A 22,667-nucleotide genomic window follows, 5' to 3' on the forward strand; every position below is an offset into this window, starting at 1 on the left:
TGCAGCCAATTCTTTTCTTTTCAGGGACCTCTTGTGGATCCCTGTGTGATGGTTGGTGCTCTCCATGATACCAGATGGTGTAGATATTGTTGCACCTACATGGCCGCCACATTTACAGGGGTCCCATACAAGTTTACCTTTGGTCCGCCTGTTGCACCGGGTGAGTTGCTACATTTCATGTTTTTCATTATTGATACAAGATAGACCTATGGCTGTTTGAAGAGCTTTCTTGTTTAAAACTTTTTCCGCTCATGTGTACTCCTGCCCGTTTGCTATGTCAAGTATTCAATCTTAGCCCTATTCCCATGGACATCAGATGAGCTTTAGTGCCAGACACAGCCTATGGGCAGGAGTAGTTCTGTGGCTGGGGGGGGGACCCCATTTCTCTTCCTGAACAACCCCTTTCATGTAACAGGATTCTCTCTTAATAATGTCATTTTATACCATGGATTGTATTACAAGTGACTATAAACCTGTATATACATCCTTTACAACACTAGTTACACACAGAATACAGTTGTCGGAGGTCTCGGTCAGAGCCGCACAGTTCTCCTGCATCGGTCTTTGGCATCCTCCAGTATTATGTCTGGTGATCAATAAATCCTTCAGGCAATTTCTTGATACCTGAAGGAAGATGAAACAGACCACCTTTTGTATTTAACAGTATCCCTCCCTTCCTGCATTTACGGGGACTTAAACAAGGGTCACTGGGCAGATAGGCAGCAGGTTACTTGTGTGCTGCACCCACTACTTGTGTGCTGCACCCACTACCCGTGTGCTGCACCCACTACCCGTGTGCTGCACCCACTACCCGTGTGCTGCACCCACTACCCGTGTGCTGCACCCACTACCCGTGTGCTGCACCCACTACCCGTGTGCTACACCCACTACCCGTGTGCTACACAACAATAAGAGAACTAGAACAATTCAAGCCGCGGGGTGTGAGGCGACTAAGGGAGAACAATCATCAGAGACGCTGCAGTCCTCCTCTCCACTCACAGCAGACATCTAGGCGGGAATATTATCAGGAAGCTCCCATACAAATTAGATTTTATCATGATCCTGTAATCAGCAGCTTTCGATAACTTTAATATATCCCAAAGAAAAGTATACGGAATATTCAGAATCCAAAGCAGGTGGTAAACACTGGTGGTGCTCTCTGTTATCAGCAGTCCCAAGTAAATATATCCAAGTAAATATATATCCCAAGTAAATATATCCACGTAATGCAAAAGGTTTCAAAATACTCACCAGTATATTACAACTATGTTTTATTGTGAAGTATCTCACATAAATGACAGTGACTGAGTGATGCGAGCTGACCCCGGAAGATTGACAATTTGGCGCTACATGTGTAGCCTCAAGACCTGATGGGAGATCTCCTTCTCCATTCTACATACATCATTAAAAGGGTTTTGCCAAAATGGAAAATGATCCTCTGTCCTGTTGATATCTAACTGACTGGTGGGGTGGGGTAGGGTGGGGGTGTCTGACTGCTCAGAACCCCAATGATTGCAATAACTTGAGTCATGAAGGCCCCTGAATGATTGGGGCAGTGGTCGAGCACGAGCACCGCCTCTTCAATTATTTGAATGGGACTGCTGGAGATCTCCAGCAGTCTCACTGAAATGAATGGAGCTGCAGAGCGCATGCTTGAACACTGTCGCTCCATTCATTCAGGGGCCTTTGGGATCCCCTTTCTTGTGATCAGTAAGGATCCCAGCAGTTGGACCCCCAATCTGAAAGTTGTTCCCCATCTTGTGCATATATTTCTAATTAATACTGTATTAAGGAGAGGGAAGCAGGTACCCCAGCAGGTCGAGGATACACATTTAGAACTAAATTGTCCGTTGGTCAAAGTCCCCCCCCCCACTCAGCCCCTGTTAAAGGGAACCGTTCATCAAATATCAGCACCATAAACGAAGTTATGGTGCTTGTAGTTTAGATGACGTGAAGTCTGGGAAGCCTCTCTTCATACTCACATGGTCCTCTGGTGAAGTCAGCATGTGCACACCAGCTTGACTCTAGAGAAGGCTGCTTGCGTACACTGCCATAGAGATGAATGGGAGTACGCTGAAAACCGTAAAGCTGATGTGCATACACAGACTTCTCCTGGGACACCGGAGGAATGGGGAGAACTGGATAAGTATGAGACACGGCTCCCTGCACTTCATGTCAACTAAACGATAAGCATTATAACTTAGTTTATGATACTTAGGCTGCCTGCACACGAACGAGTTTGAATTGCAGAATCTGCGATAGTCTCCCGCGCTGATGATCAGCGGCATTCCACACAAATTCAAACCAATAGAGCATCCGCATGTCCGCTCACACAAGCGGGCAGTGACTGCGATTTTCCATGCTCTATGGAAGTCAATGGAAGCCGTCCGACCCATGGCCTTTCCACAATTAACATTGCGGATAGGTCGCGGATTCAGGAGTTTTAAAAAAAAAAAAAAAAAGCTGTGCAAACCATCCGCAGTACAGATTGTGAAGACAAAATACAGGTTCGCGCGTACTGCCGCATGCGGAATCCAACCCGTTCATGTGCATCCGGCCTTATAGTGGATGACAGCTTCGCTTTAGTCACATGTAGACATTCTCACCATAAAACACAGTTACCATACTCCACTAGGGTTGTAGGACCTCCTTCATTACGTGGATATAGTAACCAACGGTCACCTCTTATGTACGGTCAACTATTCTTAATGAAGGTTGTGTCTCTTAAAAGAAAGAACATAAGATAACAGTAGCCAACACTCCAGAGAGCACTCACTGATGCTGTGATACTGCCATCGCTGGTGAATCCTCTCAGGAAGAAGTTGCAGGATTTTCTAAAAAATACAAAATTGAAATGCAGTTGAACACAGAAATACTCAGTTGTACGCCAATGTACTCTTCCGCTGAAATCTTGCTCTGTCCCCCACCAGGCCCATGCACACCCTTGGACTCGGTCACAAGTCCTCTCACGTTCGCTTCCTTTAACAGTAGAGAGTCAGACTCCGCCCATGTGCATTGGGGACTCTCTTAGAAACCGCTGCTGCATATTCCAGCACAATTGCGTACGGCGCTATTTTTACAGTCAAAGCGATGGACACCCATTATAACTGGGTCGCTGGTATATATGAGCCACCGTAGATCAGCGATGAGACACAGAGAAAGATTTTAGGAGGAGAGTATATTGCAATTTTTATTATAGATTTTTCTTCTTCGTAGTTTGGGACAATATTTAAAAAGGGGCTTTCTGGGACTAGAATATGGTTAACCCCTTAAGGACATGGCCTATTTTGGTCTTAAGGACGCTGCGATTTTTGGGGGATTTTCAATTCCACTTTTCAAAAGCTATAGCTTTTTTACTTTTACATCGATGTGGCCGTATGAGGGCTTGTTTTTTGCGTGGCGAACTGTAGTTTTTACTGGTGCCATATTTGGGTACATAGACTATATTGTAAAACTAACTTTTTTATGATAGCAGGGAGAGAAAACACAAATTATGCCATATTTTTGGGTGTTTTCTTTTTTTTTTTTTTTTTTTACACGTCAATCATGCAGCATAAATGAAAATAAATTTTTTTCTGCTGGTCGGTACGATTACAACAATGCCAAAAATCCTGTTTTTTCTTCTTCTAGGTTTTTCCACAATAAAAAACCCTTTTTTTGGGAAATTATTTGTTTTTTCTAAATCACTGCATTCAAAGTTCTATAACTTTTTTATTTTTCCATGGGCGGAGTTCTGTGAGGGATTTTTCTTTACCAAATGTGTGGGATTTTTATATTTTGTTATGCAAACGAGAAAAAGCACAAAAAAGGGGGGTTTTAACCTTTTTTTTCCCCACACTATTTTAACTTCTTTTTACACTTTTTATATCCCTGTTGGGGATTTGTACCATAGCTGCTATGATCACTATAATACAGCATTGCAGGACTTCTGTCTTGCAATGTCTTATTGCTTGTATTAGCGAACATAGGCAATGGCAAAGCAGGACACCTGCAGCTGGCGTCACAGAGGAAGTGCACTCCCTCTATGAACCTTTATATGCCACGATGTGTAAGGGGTTAACAGTGGGGGTCGCTGTCCAGATGCACCCCGGCTGTTGCAGCAGGGGACCAGCTATTGGTGACAGCCGGTTCTCGCTGCCGGATAGCGCAGGATCTCGTGCTATCCCTAGGTCATAACTGTCCCTGTTGTTGCATTAAGTACCCCACAGCCAGGGCATACATTTACGTCCTGTGGCATTAAGGGGTTAACAAAGTCAGACGACGATTGGCCCGTATAAACAAGTAGTCATTCATCTATGAATGACTGCCTGTTTAATGTTTGAGGAGGAATCGATCTGCAGCCGCTCCACCTCCATTCACTAAACGATAGCTGCTTTGTGAAAGCATAGGAACGACAACCGTCTCATCTAAAAGGAGCCCGAGTCCAGCGCAGTGCCATTCAGCTGAATGAGCTGCTATAGCAGGCACTGCCACTATGAAATTTATGGCATTGAGCCCGCTATGCAACGAAGAGGACATGTTGCCTGCTAAAGTATCATGGTCCTTTCAGATAGCCGATTGGCAAGGTCTCACGTTTCAGAACCCCACCGATTTTCTAATGATGAGGCATCAATATCCAAGTTCCTGAAACCACTTTAAATAAACTCTTTAAAACTTTTTCTCAATTATCTGCATAGAACAATATTGGAATATACAGTATGTTCAGAAAACGAGAATAGTTTTTCATAGATTTCGCTGACTGTCTCAAGCTTTGGGTCAAGTCAGATAAATGTAATTATTGTGTAAGAAACTAAACTGGAATACCACTTTAAATAGTGATTGTTGATCCTGTGCACTCTCCAGAGTGGAACAACAATGGCACAGAACATGATTATTACGGTTTGCTAATTGCTCCATTAAACAAGTGCCATTCCAGTTTGCTGAGGACTCAATCAAAGTTTGGACCTGAAAGTTTACTTTGTGCAGCACCAACATCAGACAAAGCAGGCGGGGAATCTGGGCGATGGCCGTCCGTGACTGCAGGCTGCCAAATGAGCCAACAGTTTTATACCCAAGGAAATCTGGAAACTTTTCTCAGGACAGGAGTTTGAGAAATCCTCTAATGGCCTTAATCCAGAATTAAGTTGTCACGAAGCAACTAACAGCCCAAAATACTAGTTGTACCAGTAAAAGCGAGACTGGTAACCAGGAAATGTCTATCTCCTTACATTGAACATGTATTACCTCAAAGATGAAGAGGATGGCATCCAGCTCTTCACGCTGGGACTTGTGGCCTGAGGGAAACCAAAAATTATATGCAGAACTGTTACCATCATGACAAATAGAGATGCTAATACATTCATTAACCCCTCGATTACCAGCCTATTTTCTTTCTTTTTTTTCCACATTTCAAGAGCCAGAACTTTTTTTTTCCATCAACCCAGTCACATGAGGGCTTTTTTTTTTTGCAGGCCGAGTTGCATTTTTTTTTAATGGTACCATTAAATGTACTGAACAACACTGGAATAGGAAGAATTATGCTGGAGTGTCTTTCCCTTGAATGCCACGCTGTTCCTCTGTTATTCTTTGAATAAGTTGACAACTGTGCATTTCCAATCCCCCTATCTGTGGAGTGTCTCCCTACAGATTCTGGAAGTGGATAGTGTTAAGGCCTTTTGACGCGGGACGACAGTTGGGTAAATGACTGCATGAGCGCTGACGTCACCGCTAAGGTCGTTAGCACTCGTACAGAGCATTTACACGGTAGAGTACGCCGCTGGATCACGGGCTTCTTGCTCGGCCCTCCACTTTCTATGTTACGTGCTGTGCGGGGAGCATTTACACTGAACGAGAAGCCAGCGATAGTTTTTATGCTGACTGCAAGTCAGAGGTAACAAACTGCGAACAAATACCAAGATATATATTTTTTGTATTTACACTGCACGATTATCGCTCAAATTTGTTCATTTGAATGAATTTTGAGCGAAAATCATTCTGAGTAAATGGGCCATTGGTGTGTAGGGAGAATGGCAACGCTCAATTATTCAGAGAGAGGAATGGAACAACGCAGAGTTATAAGAAACGATGTTCCAGACTTGTTATTTCATGGGGAATGCACATCATTACTAAACCGGCAGTAGTAGCGTTTCTCCTTATGAAAGGAAACTTCTAAGCCATGCGTGATGAGACTTCTAAGCATGAGAAGACTTACAAGCCATCCGATCCACTGGGAAGTTTGAGATGCAAATGTGAGACGGTACAATGCCTGTGCAGCGCCACCTATTGGAAAGTAGCTTCCCCATCAGTCAATGTCCGGCCTTGAAATATAAGCCAAAAGCGGCGTTTTCTCCAGAAGGAACAGATAACCATGTACAGACATCTATTTGGGGGAGTTGCCCCTCATCAGTGTACAGTAGGATTCTGACTGGGTGGGTGAGAGGTCTGTGACGCGGGTCGGGAAGGGTACCTTAGGCCATGCAATGCTCCTCTGGGAAATGGGTTGTACAAATATAATCAACTCTTGTTAACCTCCCAAATTTCCCAGGAGGACCATGGCATGGCCTACAAGTCTCCTCAATACCGTCCCCCTCACGGCACACATCACAGGCCTCTCACCTAGCCGGCCAGAAACCTACTGCACAATGGCGAGGGGAGAAACCCCTAAAACAGTCCATCTGTACATGGTTATCTGTTCCTTCTGGAGAAGACTCTGGTTTGGCTCATATTCTCAGTCATATAATACATTGATTAATAGGTGAAAAGTTTCCCATTATTCAAGGAATTAATTAAAGAGCACTTTTCCACCCTTCAGATTCTACTTGATAGAGGAGGTTTCTTTGCCTCACAAATGTGTTGCTTACATTATAACATTGACCCGCATATACTGTAAATGAGTGTTGTAGGTCTTTCGTTTTATTTTTTATATATATATATTTTTCCTTTTTTTTTTTTGGTTCCTGTTTGTATGAAATAAATATTTAATGAGAAAACTTTTGACTCCCACTCCAGTCTATTGGAATTACTTAAAGCTGACCTGGATAATAGAGGAGTCCCTACAAAGTAAGTAAAAAATGCTCTCTTTTCCATTGCATGTCTGATATCCCCATACTACTAATCCACTAGGAGCGCAGCAATTTTTACTTTTAGCTTTCTTTGTATACACGACCAAGGCATCATCATAACCTGGGTACTTCTCTTGATGTTGTCCCTACGCACCCTTTCAGGGATTTGGTGGTGGATTGGAATTATAGCCACACTAAAGCCAACCTTGGACTGGCAGGGTGGATGCCTGTCAACTGATGGGCATCCACACCAGGCGAGTCCATCCTATTACTACTATTTTTTCCATTGTTTGGAGCGCTAAACACATTTATATAAATAGGTGGCGCTGCAGAGGCACTGCAGTATTTGCATACCAAATTTCCCAAAGGAGAATGGCATGAAGGTTCCTTTTCATCAGTCCAAGCAATACCTGCCATAGTATAGTACAGTAAACCTGGCATGGTCATTTTTTACCTCATTTAGTGCAGGTTCACATAAAGTACATACATTTTTTTTTTATTTTATTACTATTATTTTCATTTTTTAAGAATGACATAACAAGAAAAAAAAATTCAGACAGTGGACAAGAAAAAGGGAGACGTGTAAAAAGCTAAATGTGAGGGAGCACTGGGAATCGGAATTGTCCTGGGATGGGTATGGCTCAGAGAGTAATGCATGCTGGGAACATTTAATGATGGTCACCAAGAAGTGAACGCAGCATATACCACTACAACGAGCTTAGTTCAAGTCTTACCTTTTTGTTTTAAGGAGGTCTCGATAATCACAAAGTTTTCAAAGAAAACATAGTAGATGTGAGAGAAGTTCTGTTCAAAAAACTGCTTGAGGTCAATGGATTCTGCATTTTCTAAAAGGCAAAAAAACACAGAGGAGGACATCAATACAACATATGGGTCCAAACAGTTCCTCGTGTCCCTACATTTGAAGGACATTGGTTTTTAATACTACATAAAAGTAGGGTAGTGAATCCCAACTATACTACTGTGGAGGAACCTCTAAAAAGGTTTACGATCCCTGAAGGCCCCTATTCACGCTCTGACCACCAAGAAGCTTTGTATAGGATCAGGTAGGGCATTATACTGTATAATGACAGATTATAGTGACCAATCGGACTCCTCTGTGGGAGTAAAAGAACCTCAGTAGTTAGTCAATGCAGCAGAGAGCATTTCTCCCAAGCAATGGGCACCTATCCAAATAGTCTCTGCACAGTGTAGAATAGACTAGCAGAGACCGCTGCCCTAGATGGACCATAGCCATAACGGCTCAGCTTAATCCATGACCAAGCAGACATCCGGGCCAGGCATGCCAGATAGGTGTGCTCCATACCAAATAGCGTCTCCAACACATCTGTGCACCGTAGTAGAAACCTGCTCAGAAACCAAAGACTTAAAAATATAGTTTCATCATACAAAAGTTCAGGAGGAGGTAAGGAGATAGCCTAGTGAACTGTGCTGCACTGCTGCTGTAACCTGGGGGGGAGGTAAATAGATAGAAGCAGTGCAGCACAGTGCACTAGGGTATCGCCTTAACTACTCCCCAAGTTACAGAAGCAGTGTATCACAGTGCACTAGGTTGTTTCCTTATCTCTACCCCAAGTTTCAGCAGAAGTGTAGCACAGTAGACTAGGCTGTTTCCTTAACTTCTCCCCAGGTTACAGCAGCAGTGTAGCACAGTGTATTAGGCTGTTTGCTTAACTACTCCCCAGGTTACAGCAGCAGTGTAGCACAGTGTATTAGGCTGTTTGCTTAACTACTCCCCAAGTTACAGAAACAGTGTAGCACAGTTCGCTAGGCTGTAACTTGGAGGAGTTAGGGAGATACCCTAGTACACTGTGCTACACTGCTTTTGTAACTTGGGGAGTAGTTAAGGAAACAGCCTAGTTCATTGTGCTACACAGCTTCTGTAACCTGGGGAGGAGGTAAACAAACAGCCTAGTGTATTGTGCTACACGGCTTGTGTAGCTCCCACTAACTTCAATAAGAGCCACGCAAACAGCTATGTACGGAACCACTCGGCTATTTCCGACAGGTGGTCTTAAACAGAGGGACGGGTTTTACCGTTTCAGTCATGAAAAGTTGAGATGAGAACACCGGAGCAGGAAAACAGAATTCCCTAATGCTGATGTGAGCGAGCCCTTAGTTGTGAAATTTCAATGAGAAGTTAATCAATTAGTTAATTATTTGTTTCTGAAAAAGGGTTAAAAAAAAAAAAAACAGACAAAAAAAAGCCGATTAACCATGTCCAGGGTACGGTCACATCTATTACAGCTTCCTTGGAAACGATTTAGATGTAATTACTTGAAATCCTATGTTATGCTGTGCAACAGAAATGTAAAGGAAACGCCCACTCAGAATATATTTAGACCAAAGACATGATGATTTATACATAAAATAAGGCCTCTATTACCTTCTGGGGACTCCGTGTGGTACGTAACCATATACACACTGCTATCTTATGTTGCAGGGGATCACCATTTTATTGCTACTATGATGCCCCAATTATACTACCTATTATTGGAGGATCATATTTTTATATTTATCAACATCCTATGGACTTTTCCAACTAGATCATCAATAACAGATTGTTGAGGATTTGCCGCTTTGGTCCTCCACAAATCAACTGTTTGAAGTGGCAAAGGCCCTTGGACGAGTGCCGCAGCCAGATCAGTGCATACCAGGCACAGCGCCATATATTGTATAGTGCACTGATGCACTATTTCATCCAAGAAAAGTGCCGGCCATCATAAAGGAAACTGGACAGCCCCATAATATAGCCAATGGGTCCATAAGGCACCATTTGGTTCTATCATAGGATTCTGGCCAGGATAATAAAGTGTGATTGCTTTCAGTAAGAGAAACCAAGTAATCTTGTAGATATGAGACCATTTAATGGCCAACAAAAATACATGATGTTACAGCAAGCTTTCAAACCTACTCCGGGTCCTTCCTCAGGCTTAAATGATGATCAAATCACCAGAGCCACCAGGATACCCAGAAATCAACTACTCCAATACACGGAGAAGGAAGGAAACGGCCATGTACCTGTAGTAATGACCTACAATTCACAGCTAGAGGTGCTAAGGAAAACTCCCTAAAAAACTCCATCATACCCTACACAAGGATGACCGTCTGAGAACCATATTCCCGGACCATTTCCTTCTGTGTTACAGGCAACCTCCAAATTTGAGGAACTTTATAATCAGTAGTGCATTGCCCTCTGACGCACAAAAAGACCTGTTCACATGTACGGACCGCAGACAGGCTACAGATCCCCAACACAGCAGGACTATAAGATTCCTGGGACATTCACATGTTCTGCATCTGATGTTGTGTACCTGATCCTGTGCAGTAAATGTCCTGTTGGGGGGCTTTATGTTGGAGAAACAGGACAAAAACTGAAAGTGAGGATGAGGTCTCATCACCACACAATTAAAGAGAGAAAGACAGAATTACCTGTGGGCAAGCACTTTTCTAGTCACGAACACAACATAGAACACATGAAAGGTATTATACTTAAAGGTAATTTCAAATCTCAGCGTCGCAGAAGAACTTGGGTGTACAAGTTTATAACTTTCCTTAATACTTTCAAGACTGGAATGAACCTCGGAGGGGGATTCTCGCATCAGTAGAGAATATGAGAAATCTGGAGCAGAGATAACACGCTGGCCTGGTGACCCCCTAACACCAATTTAAGAGACAATAAAACTTTCACATCCCCTATCAGTTAACTAATTTAGTGCTTACTGCTCTGCTCATCCTGTTCTGGTATTATTTTAAGTGCAAATTAATCACACCATGTCTGTGCTTTGTTATATTTATGTGTGTGTATATATGTATGCCTCTTCAGGTCTATTTCATTTAGCCCCCCGACTAGGGTCTAAAGCTCAATGTAATATCATGTATTTTTGATAGCCATTAAAAAATATATCTAGAAGACTACTTGGTTTCTCTTAATGAGAACAAATCACATTTTGATCTACTGGCCAATACGGTACTAAACGTTTTCCGTTTGGCCAGGATACTAGAACAGAAAAAACTGAATCAATGTGCTCTGGCTAACTGCAGCCACCACTAGAGGGAGCACAGCTATTTACTCATTAAGGCCGCCTGCACACGAGCGGGTCGGATCCGGCAGCGAGAATTCTCGCCGCGGGACCTGACCCAAGAGCCTGCAGGGACGGGCGCGTACTCTCCCGCGCCTGGCGGCCCCAGCTCTTTCATGTGCCGGCTGCGGCGCAGCCGGCGCATGCGCAGACCGGGACGGCGGCCGGGTGAGTGCGTGCCCCGCACAAAAATAGGACATGTCGCGGCCAAACCGCGGCCGTCTGCATAGGAGTGCGTATTGTAATGCACTCCTATGCAAACTTTCAGTGGCGGAAATCCCGCGGGAAATCCCGCGGCGGGATTTCCGCCCGTGTGCAGGCGGCCTAACACCACAGTGCAGTAAACAAGTACGCTCCCACAAGGGGCAGTCATAGGTAGCCAGAATGCAGCGTTTTAATGTTTGATTAGCTATATTCACCTTCAGGGAGCGTTCATACATAGCTGATTTGAGGCAGATTTTGTCCAAAATTGTGAAGCCGATATGCAGCAGATTTCACCATTACAAGTGAATTCAAATTGATGGAGTGAAATCTGCTGCAGATCTGCACCAAAATCTGCAGCAAATCAGTTGTGTGTGAATGCACTCTAAGATGACTTCTTTTCACTTACATAAGTTTATTCTGTGTTAAACTCCACTGCAAAAGCGAATTGTAAGTCAAAATGTTGCAACATCTGACTTCTTTAACTTCTACCTATCACTGTATAAAGTAGCTGCAGACTGATTTTCCCTTCAGATTTTGTCAAGGAAGCTGGACCAACTTCTCCATTTCTGTCCTCTCCTGAGTGCTCTTATCAACTAATTCAGTGGTGGCGAACCTATGGCACGCGTGTAAGAGTCGGCACAGAGAGACCACTCTGCTGACACACACTGCCGTCGGCCGCCCCCACCTTAGTGCATACTGGCAGGGGCCACGGCTTCCCTGCCAGTATTCACTCAGCACTGCTGCTAGCGGCACTGATCCCGGCGCACACTGACGTCACTATTACTACTGGGGGCCGCTCTGAGGGGGAGGGGGGTCACTATTACCGCTGGGGCCGCTCTGGGGGGTCACTATTACAGCTGGGGCCGCTTGGTGGGGGGGTCGATATTACCGTTAGGGCCGCTCTGAATCTCTATGGGTGTCCGACGACTGCTGGAACCCCGTCGGGGCTCTGGAGAGCTGCGGGAGGGACCTGGACTGAGCCCACTAGGTAAGTAAAATGAGACATTTCCCGGAAAATAAGCCCTACTGCTTATTTTAAGGGAAACTTAATATAAGGCAGTGTTTTATTTTAGGGGAAACACTGTATATATCTTTGCTGTCGTAATAAATACAATAAGCTAAGAATGCTCAGAAAGAGAGACAAGGAATGAAATGTAAACCGTCAGTCCAGCTTCATTGACAAATCTGAAGGGAAATGCAGTCGCAGCTTGCTACATACAGGGATATGGAGAGGAGGCGGAAGCCAAAACGGTGCAAAATTTTTAATCAAACCCTATTGCAAAAATGATTTTCTACCCAAAATGCATGCATTTACAAGTGAAAATGTGCCCCAAAAGTTATCCATAGTCTTTAAATTAGGTCAATGCAGTAGGCTAAAAATAAGTAAACCAATCAATCACTTGGACGCCTTTGGCTCCCAAGTCTGAAAAGTTAGGAGCCTACTGATATTTTTGGGTCATGCTGGCAACTATTTAAACCCCACCCAGAGCTGCGATTAAGTAGCTGTACAAGATAATTAAAGCTAAATATTTAGAAAGCTATTGAGCATTTTATGTAAATGAGAGCTGTGGAATGTGGTAAATAAGTCATAAAAATCGGAGTTTTCCTTTTAAGGTTCGGCATCGCTAGAAGGGATTGTGAAGAAGAGGCTACTAAGTGGACTGCAGATACAGGCGCTAATATTCTTCAGTCTTGTGACGTAACAACCGGGGACATGAAACAGGTTTGGTATGTGGAATCCAAACAATCAGAACATCAAGCAGCGTTAGACAATGAGAAAGGAAGTCCCTGCCCAACGCTTATGATGTAAAGAATATACTGGACACAAAGCGAGGAATTTAGGGCTAAGAAAAACTTATCAAGTGTAGGAAAACAAATGAAAAAGCTACAAAAACATTGTTACCAAGTCACTTCTTCCATAAGGAGACCGCAGGTACAACGTACCAGAGTGGGTTCTTTCACATTCTAATTAACCAAGAGTGGAAATACAATGAAAAATCATGCTGCTAGCCTCAGGACGCAAGGAGCCCCCAAGAAGTCTCCACAAAGCTGGAAGCATACCATAACCCAAAATGTCTTTGGGGTTACCTGGATCAGTGGGGGTCCAGCTCTTCACACCCCAGATGATCAACTGCCTGAAGAAGCTGTAGCGAATGTCATGTTCCCCGTTATTGTTTACCAGGGACCCCTCCATATACCCAGTAGTGGCTGTGCTAGGTATTATATCTCACTCTCATTCACTTTAAAGAGGGTCTCTGAGGCATTACTAATGACCTATCCTCAGCATAGTTATCAATAGTTGATCAGCAATGGTGTGCCAATCGGGATCGCCACTGATCAGCTGATGCCGTCAGTGTAGACAACGCTAGAAGCAGATAGCTGTCGATATTACAGTGGCCTGGTTTAATACTAAAGACGCAGCTCCTATTGTGAGGACTGTTCCAGCAGTACCAAACCAGGTCACCGCAATATAGACTGTGCTATCTGCATCCAGTATTGTCCACGCTGACAAGGTATCAATGGGGATCCCCGAACGATGCACACCTGCCAATCAACTATTGACAACTTATCTTGAGGATAGGTCATTAATAGTAACATCCCCTTTAATGAGACCAAACTGCAGTAAATTATAATACCTGGCACAACCACTGAACCAACCAGACTGTCTGGCTAATGCTATGGTCATATCTCCCTTCCAGGGCTCACTTTTCCTGCTCTGTTATGGGAAAAGGAATCTCCTGTTATGGGAAAGGATGCATCTTATGTCGGAACGGAATGGTGCCAAATGGACCACATTGACTATAATGATCTCTATTCAGCAGTCCGTCATTTTAATGGACGGAGAAGTCCTTCACGCAGGACTTTTTCTTTCGGCAATTTGGGCCGGATCTGCGACGGAGGCTACTTCAGCTCTCAGGATTTGTGAAGAACCAAGATGGTAAACTGCTCCATTTTGATGTAGACCATTTAAATGTATATAATCTGAACCCACCAATTTCGGCATGTCCAACCGATCATCAGAGGTATATGAGGTCTCAAAGCTCTTCCCTGATGGCAATCGTTGAGGGAAAGAGAAATCAGAATCTGCCGATTACAACTGTCCAATGCTTTATTACTTTATTACTATAACCTGTCGATTCCCCCCTCTACCATCACAACTTGACTGAGCCGTACATGTGTGTATGGAGGCCGGGAGGAGTAGCTATCAGGCGGCATACTGGTGTCGGATCTCTACGGGAAATCCAAGTTGTTCAACGTGTGCTTAAATCAATGCAACATTCAAGACTGGAGTCTAGAAAGCACACGGGCATGAAGACATGTTCAGTGGACTTGTACGTCTTCCATGTATCCCGCCCTATGGGAACATAAATAGAACTGGCATGCAGCAGCAGCCCAGAGAGGGGGCGCCAGAGGCTGTCTTATATCAACACCAAGTATAAACAGTCTCCGCTGCCTGCACAACACAGAAGGTCATGCCTTCTCTGCTACTGGAATAATTCACATTCTTTGGCACGAAGCGCCATCCACACAAGTATTCTTCCATGCAGGTTAGAGGCTGAATTGTAAGCCGGCCTCGTCAGTATTGTACGTGACCCCAGCACTTCCCAACGAGCAGGAAAGCAATGACACTGCTTACTGTAAAGGTTACAAGGTTTTGAAAAGAATTGCCGAGCGGTTTTACAGCTAGAGGAAAACACTTTATCCTGGAGACGGTTAATACATTAGACACAAAGTATCATGGGATGGAGCAGCATAGAAGACTATACAATAAAGACAACCAACCAGCAATATAGCCCATTGTGCGAAAAAATACAACGCCTTCCAGAACAACATAGTTGGTCATTTCTTTCAGTTTTCATATTAAAAATCCATGGCAGATTTGTCCCAATATCCGTACCAAGAACGGAGTCAATATCTGCGTGTAACAAGCAGATATCAACATGGATTCCCAACATTTTTTAAAGAAGCAAGATGTGGCCAATACACCTTGCCTTCCAGGCCTCCAGATGTGGGTCTGACTTTTAATCCATGGCAGAAATACAAACTGGGCCATTTCTGCCATAGATTTTCATGCCGATCGACATACGGACTTAACCCCAGTGAATAGCGCGAATCCGTATACAGCAGCCCAACACGGCTTGTGCGGCAAAGAACTCACAAGTCAATTACTTTTTTTTGACCGCGACATGGACTTCAAAATCTGCAAGTAAATGATTGATGACCTATCCTCGGGATAGCCGATTGGTGGAGGTCTACCAGAGCTGCGCTGGGTCAGAGTTAGATTCACATTTCGGTGAAGTCGGCAGTTGTTTTGTTGCAGAAAGCAGACAGCTCCGTACATTGTGAGGTGGCTTGGGTTGGTACTGCAAGTTGAGTCCCATTGACTTCAATAGGATTCAGCCTGCAGTAACAACCTGGGCAACTGCACATTGTAAGGAGCCATCTGCTTCCTGTTATAAAACAAATATAAGTGGGACAACCTTTTTAAGTACTAATCTACTGTTTGCTAGCAGCCCCTTGGAATGGAAAATTCACCAATAAAGTACTAGCAAAATTCCAAGAAGTTGTCTTATAGATCTAATAGCCCCTTAGTGACCGGCCTATCATGTTTTTATGTCGTGCAGCTGCAGGACGTGTATCGAGGGAGATCGCGAGGCAGTCTCCCTCCATACAATGTGGGCGCCCGCTGTTTCTTACAGCAGACACCCGTTGACAACAGCTCCAATAAGCCACATGGCTCATCAGAGTTGTTAACCCTTTAAATGGTGCTGCCACTTCTGACAGCGGCATTTAAATCACAAAGAGACGTGCGGGTGTCATGGCAGCCGGGGGCCTTCTGAAAGTCCCCAGGGCTGTCATGGCAGAATGCCTATCAATTAATGCCCGTGGGGTAGCTTGATAGACTGCCTGCCCCATCGTAGTATGATGTAATTCTGTGGCATTACATCAAACTGCAGGAGCGATCAAAGCACCGCAAGTTGTTGTCCCCTCTGGGGGCTAAAAAAAAAAAAAAAAAAGTAAAAATAAGATCAATCAAGTTTTACTAATGCAAAAAAATAAATAAATTAATAAATAAATTATTATTAATAATAATAATAATAATAAAAGGGTAACAAAAAACAACCTTTTGCCATATTTATAATAAAAGAATCTAAATAAAACAAAAATACATATTTGAAGAAAATGGCAAAAACAAAAAAAAAAAAGGCTTGGACACTAAGGCCGGCTGCACACGAGCGTGACAGGCTCCGCCGCGGAGTACTCCGCGGCGAAGCCCGTCACGGCGCCCCCCAGAGACCCCATACTTACCAGCGGATCCGGCCTCTTCGCTCCCGCATGACGCTTCCCCGCCCACCGCCGCCACGTCACATTACGCGGCGGCGGTAGGCGGGAAAGTGTTTTTTGTTACAGCGGGAGATAGCGTGAACGGACGGCTTACATTGACTGCAATGGAAGGCGTCAGAGCTTACACCCGTGGCAAATAGAGCATGCCGCGGGTGAGGACGGGAGATTTCACGGTGCGGAATTCCATGGTGGAATTCCGCGGTGGAATTCCACACCATGTGCCCTGAGCTATTAGGTTCAATAGAACCTAATAGCTGCAGGCAACGCAGCGGATTTTTGCCGCGAATTACGCGGCGGAAATCCGTTCGTGGGAAGGAGGCCTAAGAGGCTTGAACGAAAATGTTGGTCCTCTACTCCTGAAGCAGAAACCATGACACACGACCTAATTGTGCTGTTCATATTTCTTCTTATTTGGACTGTTTGGGGACTGGATCCAACCCCGTTTTTTGAACCTGCACACGTTTTTGCCAATATTGGCATACCCTGCCTGAAATTAGGTGCTGCTGTGGAACCGTTTATCTACATTCCAGGACATGACCAGATAGACATCTTAGCCCTACAGAAATACACGCCGGCTTGTTCCAGCTGGCCCTTGTTGTGGGTTCTCCACCCCGCCATCAAGATAGTAGAACTCGCTTTTCTTTATCGTAACTAGATTAAAGAGGGAAGGAAAAATTCAAAGAAAAAATAAAGGAACATAGTATTACACCAAGACATCGCACAGGTGATGATACAAGCTTAGGACAACTAACCAGAAATGTTTCAGCTCTAAACTCGAAAAATCGTGTAGTTTGTGACATAAGAACTCCCAACTAAGTCAAAGTGACAAAAACTGACGCAAAAGGTGCATTCTAACGAAAAAAAAAGTCAAGAGTAAAGGCACCTTACGACTAATCCTTCACATAGGGGTGTGGCTTCATAAAGAAAGTTTCTTATACAAACTTTCCGTGGGAGGTAACATTCACCTGGTCTTACCCATCGGCCAAGAGGCCGGCCGCTGCAGGGGCATCGGGCCAAGAGGCCGGCCGCTACAGGGGCATCGGGCCAAGAGGCCGGCCGCTACAGGGGCATCGGGCCAAGAGGCCGGCCGCTACAGGGGCATCGGGCCAAGAGGCCGGCCGCTACAGGGGCATCGGGCCAAGAGGCCGGCCGCTACAGGGGCATCGGGCCAAGAGGCCGGCCGCTACAGCGGCATCGGGCCAAGAGGCCGGCCGCTACAGCGGCATCGGGCCAAGAGGCCGGCCGCTACAGCGGCATCGGGCCAAGAGGCCGGCCGCTACAGCGGCATCGGGCCAAGAGGCCGGCCGCTACAGCGGCATCGGGCCAAGAGGCCGGCCGCTACAGCGGCATCGGGCCAAGAGGCCGGCCGCTACAGCGGCATCGGGCCAAGAGGCCGGCCGCTACAGCGGCATCGGGCCAAGAGGCCGGCCGCTACAGCGGCATCGGGCCAAGAGGCCGGCCGCTACAGCGGCATCGGGCCAAGAGGCCGGCCGCTACAGCGGCATCGGGCCAAGAGGCCGGCCGCTACAGCGGCATCGGGCCAAGAGGCCGGCCGCTACAGCGGCATCGGGCCAAGAGGCCGGCGGCTACAGCGGCATCGGGCCAAGAGGCCGGGGGCTACAGCGGCATCGGGGCAAAAGGCCGGGGGCTACAGCGGCATCGGGGCAAAAGGCCGGGGGCTACAGCGGCATCGGGGCAAAAGGCCGGGGGCTACAGCGGCATGGGGCAAAAGGCCGGGGGCTACAGCGGCATGGGGCAAAAGGCCGGGGGCTACAGCGGCATGGGGCAAAAGGCCGGGGGCTACAGCGGCATGGGGCAAAAGGCCGGGGGCTACAGCGGCATGGGGCAAAAGGCCGGGGGCTGCAGCGGCATGGGGCAAAAGGCCGGGGGCTGCAGCGGCATGGGGCAAAAGGCCGGGGGCTGCAGCGGCATGGGGCAAAAGGCCGGGGGCTGCAGCGGCATGGGGCAAAAGGCCGGGGGCTGCAGCGGCATGGGGCAAAAGGCCGGGGGCTGCAGCGGCATGGGGCAAAAGGCCGGGGGCTGCAGCGGCATGGGGCAAAAGGCCGGGGGCTGCAGCGGCATGGGGCAAAAGGCCGGGGGCTGCAGCGGCATGGGGCAAAAGGCCGGGAGGCTACAGCGGCATGGGGCAAAAGGCCGGGGGCTACAGCGGCATGGGGCAAAAGGCCGGGGGCCTACAGCGGCATGGGGCAAAAGGCCGGGGGCTACAGCGGCATGGGGCAAAAGGCCGGGGGCTACAGCGGCATGGGGCAAAAGGCCGGGGGCTACAGCGGCATGGGGCAAAAGGCCGGGGGCTACAGCGGCATGGGGCAAAAGGCCGGGGGCTACAGCGGCATGGGGCAGAAGACAGGAGGCTACAGCGGCATGGGGCAAAAGGCCGGAGGCTACAGCGGCATGGGGCAAAAGGCCGGAGGCTACAGCGGCATGGGGCAAAAGGCCGGAGGCTACAGCGGCATGGGGCAAAAGGCCGGAGGCTACAGCGGCATGGGGCAAAAGGCCGGAGGCTACAGCGGCATGGGGCAAAAGGCCGGAGGCTACAGCGGCATGGGGCAAAAGGCCGGAGGCTACAGCGGCATGGGGCAAAAGGCCGGAGGCTACAGCGGCATGGGGGCAAAAGGCCGGAGGCTACAGCGGCATGGGGCAAAAGGCCGGAGGCTACAGCGGCATGGGGGCAAAAGGCCGGAGGCTACAGCGGCATGGGGCAAAAGGCCGGAGGCTACAGCGGCATGGGGCAAAAGGCCGGAGGCTATAGCGGCATCGGGCAATACATACGTAGCTCACAGGCTATACAGGCCAAGCGAAACCTCAGAAGCACAGAGGTTATTCAGCCACACTCCATAACCACTGAGCCAATTTGGCGGTAGACAAAGGCCATCAGGTCCTGAGTCTGAATACTATCCTGAGATCTATCTCGTATCATTTTTAATTTGTAGAGTTAGGGCATTCATCTCAATGGGAAATACAGAAGCAGCGCTGGGCGGAAGCATATGGCCATTTTTCACAGTTAGCAGCCAGGTGGCCAGTAACTATCGCAGCGGTTTCCCATCTCGGCTATGCCATTTCCTCATAGATTGTAAGCTCTTGCACGCAAAGCCTCATCCCTATTGATGGAATGGTTGATTACTTCACTACTGTATGGAAGGTCTGATGTTGTCGGTACATGTATCCTCCGATTTGTAAGGGGGCTGCAAAAAATGTTGGTGCTCTATAAAGATTATTCTCTGATATATGAATATAATGACGTACATGTAAAGATATGTGATACATCCTCTCTTCTGAGGACAGACGTGCCTGCAGCTTTTTCGTTAATGGGTTATAAGTAAGAAGTCTGGTTTCTTCTGCGGCCGTCTTGTAAAGGTCTTTCCACATGACGCTGCGGAGCTCTGGAGTGCATTGTACGGCATGTAGCGGTCCTCTCTGATCAGTCATGGTTTACTGCGAGATCTAATGGGTTTGCTGGAGGTTGGGCTCCACCGTTGGCAGCCTTGTGTTCCTCTGTCAGCGCTGACATTGAGGTGAGAGGTGTGCATGCCTCCCCGCAGCAGGTTTAAGCCTGTGTGTTCTGGGTGTTTGCATGCTAGCACAGCTCAGTACACAAGGATCCCGTTCATGTTCAGGGACTGCTACACCGAGTGCAGATGTGCAGGCGATAAAGACAAGGGCCCTCCAATCAGCTTCCCATGTCATGGCGGGGGGAACCTACTGCATGGGGGAGCATTTCAGTTTAAGGGGAATATAGAAAATGACCTCTTTGCGGAAATCAGGTCATACAGTCCGATAATGAGATGCACTTCCTGATCTGCAGAGAAAACCTTTCAGCAGTCATCTCATTATCACAGATAAGATTATAATGAGAGGTGACACCTATCCACAATAGGCGATGGTCACAGCACACCTCCTCCCCCTCCCCGCACAGACCACAAAAGCATGTCTAGAATCACTCTCCCGTAGAAAATGGCCATCTCTAGTCTATAGATTCCAATGGTTCATGTGACTGCTGTAAAGCATCGCTCTGTATGCTGTAAACCACAATTCAGTCCAGATGGCTGATTCATTATCATGCATGGAATATAAAATTAAAGGGGTCTTCTGCCTTTTTTTCTTCCACTGACGACCTATTCCAGTCATCAGTAGTTAACCTTTTCCAGTCCAATTTGTATCCTGGTTTTCCTAGGGGGCTTACTCTTTTTCTGCCGTTACACAACGGCGCTATATGCTGGCTAAAGCCAGTACTGCATGAGGCGACACGTTGGATAGGCTCCGACAGCAGAGAGGCTGGCAATATACAGTAAGAGAACCTTGATGGATATCTTCCCAGCATCGGAGCTGTACAGCTTTAAAGGAGATGTCTCGAGGAAGCAGTGATTTTTTTTTTTGCCCAGTCCCCCTAATTAAACATACATTACTAATTACCCCCGTAAATGACTTTCCTAGCTGGTTTGTACTTACCGTTCCCAGCGTTTCAGCAACTTATAAAAGTTTCCCCAAGATGGCCGCCAGCTCTTTCGCCGCTCGCTCGCTGCAGCCCCGACGTGCGCGCTCCCGAGACGCTGCCAGCTGTGTCTCCATGGCAACCGGACGCCCCGCAGCCGCCCGACCAGACGCCCCCCGCAGCCGCCGACCAGACGCCCCCGCAGCCGCCGACCAGTCACCCACCGCCAGGCAGCAGGTAACCGGCGCTAGACCCCGGCTCCCCAGCGCTACGCTCCCGGCTCCCCAGCGCTAGACCCTCAGCCCAGGTGAAGGCCCCGGAGCCCAGCGCTAGGTTCCGGAGCCCAGCGCTAGGTTCCGGAGCCCAGCGCTAGGTTCCGGAGCCCAGCGCTAGGTTCCGGAGCCCAGCGCTAGGTTACGGAGCCCAGCGCTAGGTTACGGAGCCCAGCGCTAGGTTACGGAGCCCAGGTGAAGGCCCCGGAGCCCAGCGCTGGGCTCCGGGGCCTTCACCTGTCAGTGAACATCACCCCCGACCCATCACTTACCCCCCTGGCCCAGCGCTAGTTCCCCCGGCCTAGCGACAGCCCCCCCCCCGGCCTAGCGACAGCCCCCCCCCATCGCAGCGGCAGCCCCCCCCCCCCCCCCCCCATCGCAGCGACAGCGACGACAGCCCCCCCCGGCCCATCACTTACCTGGACGGCAGGACAGCTGGACGGCAGGACAGCTGGACGGCAGGACAGCTGGACGGCAGGACAGCCTGGGCGGCTCTGCACCTTCCTCTAACAGAGGATGGTACAGAATGGCCGCTCCAGCGCGCTCCCCGAGCAGTGACAGCTCATCTGCGCATTGCGCAGAAGAGCTGTAGCGGGGAGCACACTGAAGCGGCTCGTGCTGAAAGGAGAAGACCGGACTGCGCAAGCGCGTCTAAAAAAGCAAGCTGCCAGCGAATTTAGACGGAACCATGGAGACGAGGACGCTAGCAACGGAGCAGGTAAGTGAATAACTTCTGTATGGCTCATATTTAATGCACGATGTATATTACAAAGTGCATTAATATGGCCATACGGAAGTGTATAACCCCACTTGGTTTCGCGAGACCACCCCTTTAAATCATAATGTCTTCAGAGGTCAGACAGTGGATTGGAAAGGGTTAATGGACGGGGTCCGCTGCTCGGGACCCTCATTCATCAGCTGACTGTTTGGCCAGCTGTCCAGTGCTGTGGGTCGCATGTTGTCCTAAGTGGACAGGGGAGGAAGGGTCAGCACCGGCTTAACTTCCATTGAGATCAATGAAAGCCGCGCTGCTAAGGCACGTCCTGCTCCTCTCCTGGACAGGGGTAGGTGTGACATAGGGAACAGGGGGACACATGGCCAATACCATAATGCAGTTTTCTGTTTATGGCATTCGCAGTGTAGCATAAATGATATTAACTAAATTCTGTGGATCCGTACATAAATGTGACCAGACGTCCCGCTTTGGGACCCTGTGTCCTGCTTTCCACCAGGACCCAAGCGGAATAGCCATTTA

At 47.5% G+C, this 22,667-nt stretch overlaps 1 protein-coding gene across 5 annotated transcripts in view; it reads right to left on the reverse strand.

Moving 5' to 3' along the window:
* Positions 1 to 22,667, reverse strand: part of RALGAPA1 (Ral GTPase activating protein catalytic subunit alpha 1) — a 194,554-nt gene that overhangs the window by 155,386 nt on the left and 16,501 nt on the right. For all 5 annotated transcript variants that reach the window (XM_066608440.1, XM_066608438.1, XM_066608439.1 and 2 more), the window contains exons 2-4: positions 7,775 to 7,885; positions 5,224 to 5,273; positions 2,777 to 2,834 (exon numbers count right to left, since the gene is read on the reverse strand). In XM_066608440.1, the coding sequence (XP_066464537.1) occupies positions 2,777 to 2,834; positions 5,224 to 5,273; positions 7,775 to 7,885 (219 nt within the window). The remainder of the gene's footprint in view (positions 1 to 2,776; positions 2,835 to 5,223; positions 5,274 to 7,774; positions 7,886 to 22,667) is intronic.

Source organism: Eleutherodactylus coqui, chromosome 6, assembly GCF_035609145.1.
Source record: "Eleutherodactylus coqui strain aEleCoq1 chromosome 6, aEleCoq1.hap1, whole genome shotgun sequence".
Lineage (NCBI taxonomy): Eukaryota > Metazoa > Chordata > Amphibia > Anura > Eleutherodactylidae > Eleutherodactylus > Eleutherodactylus coqui.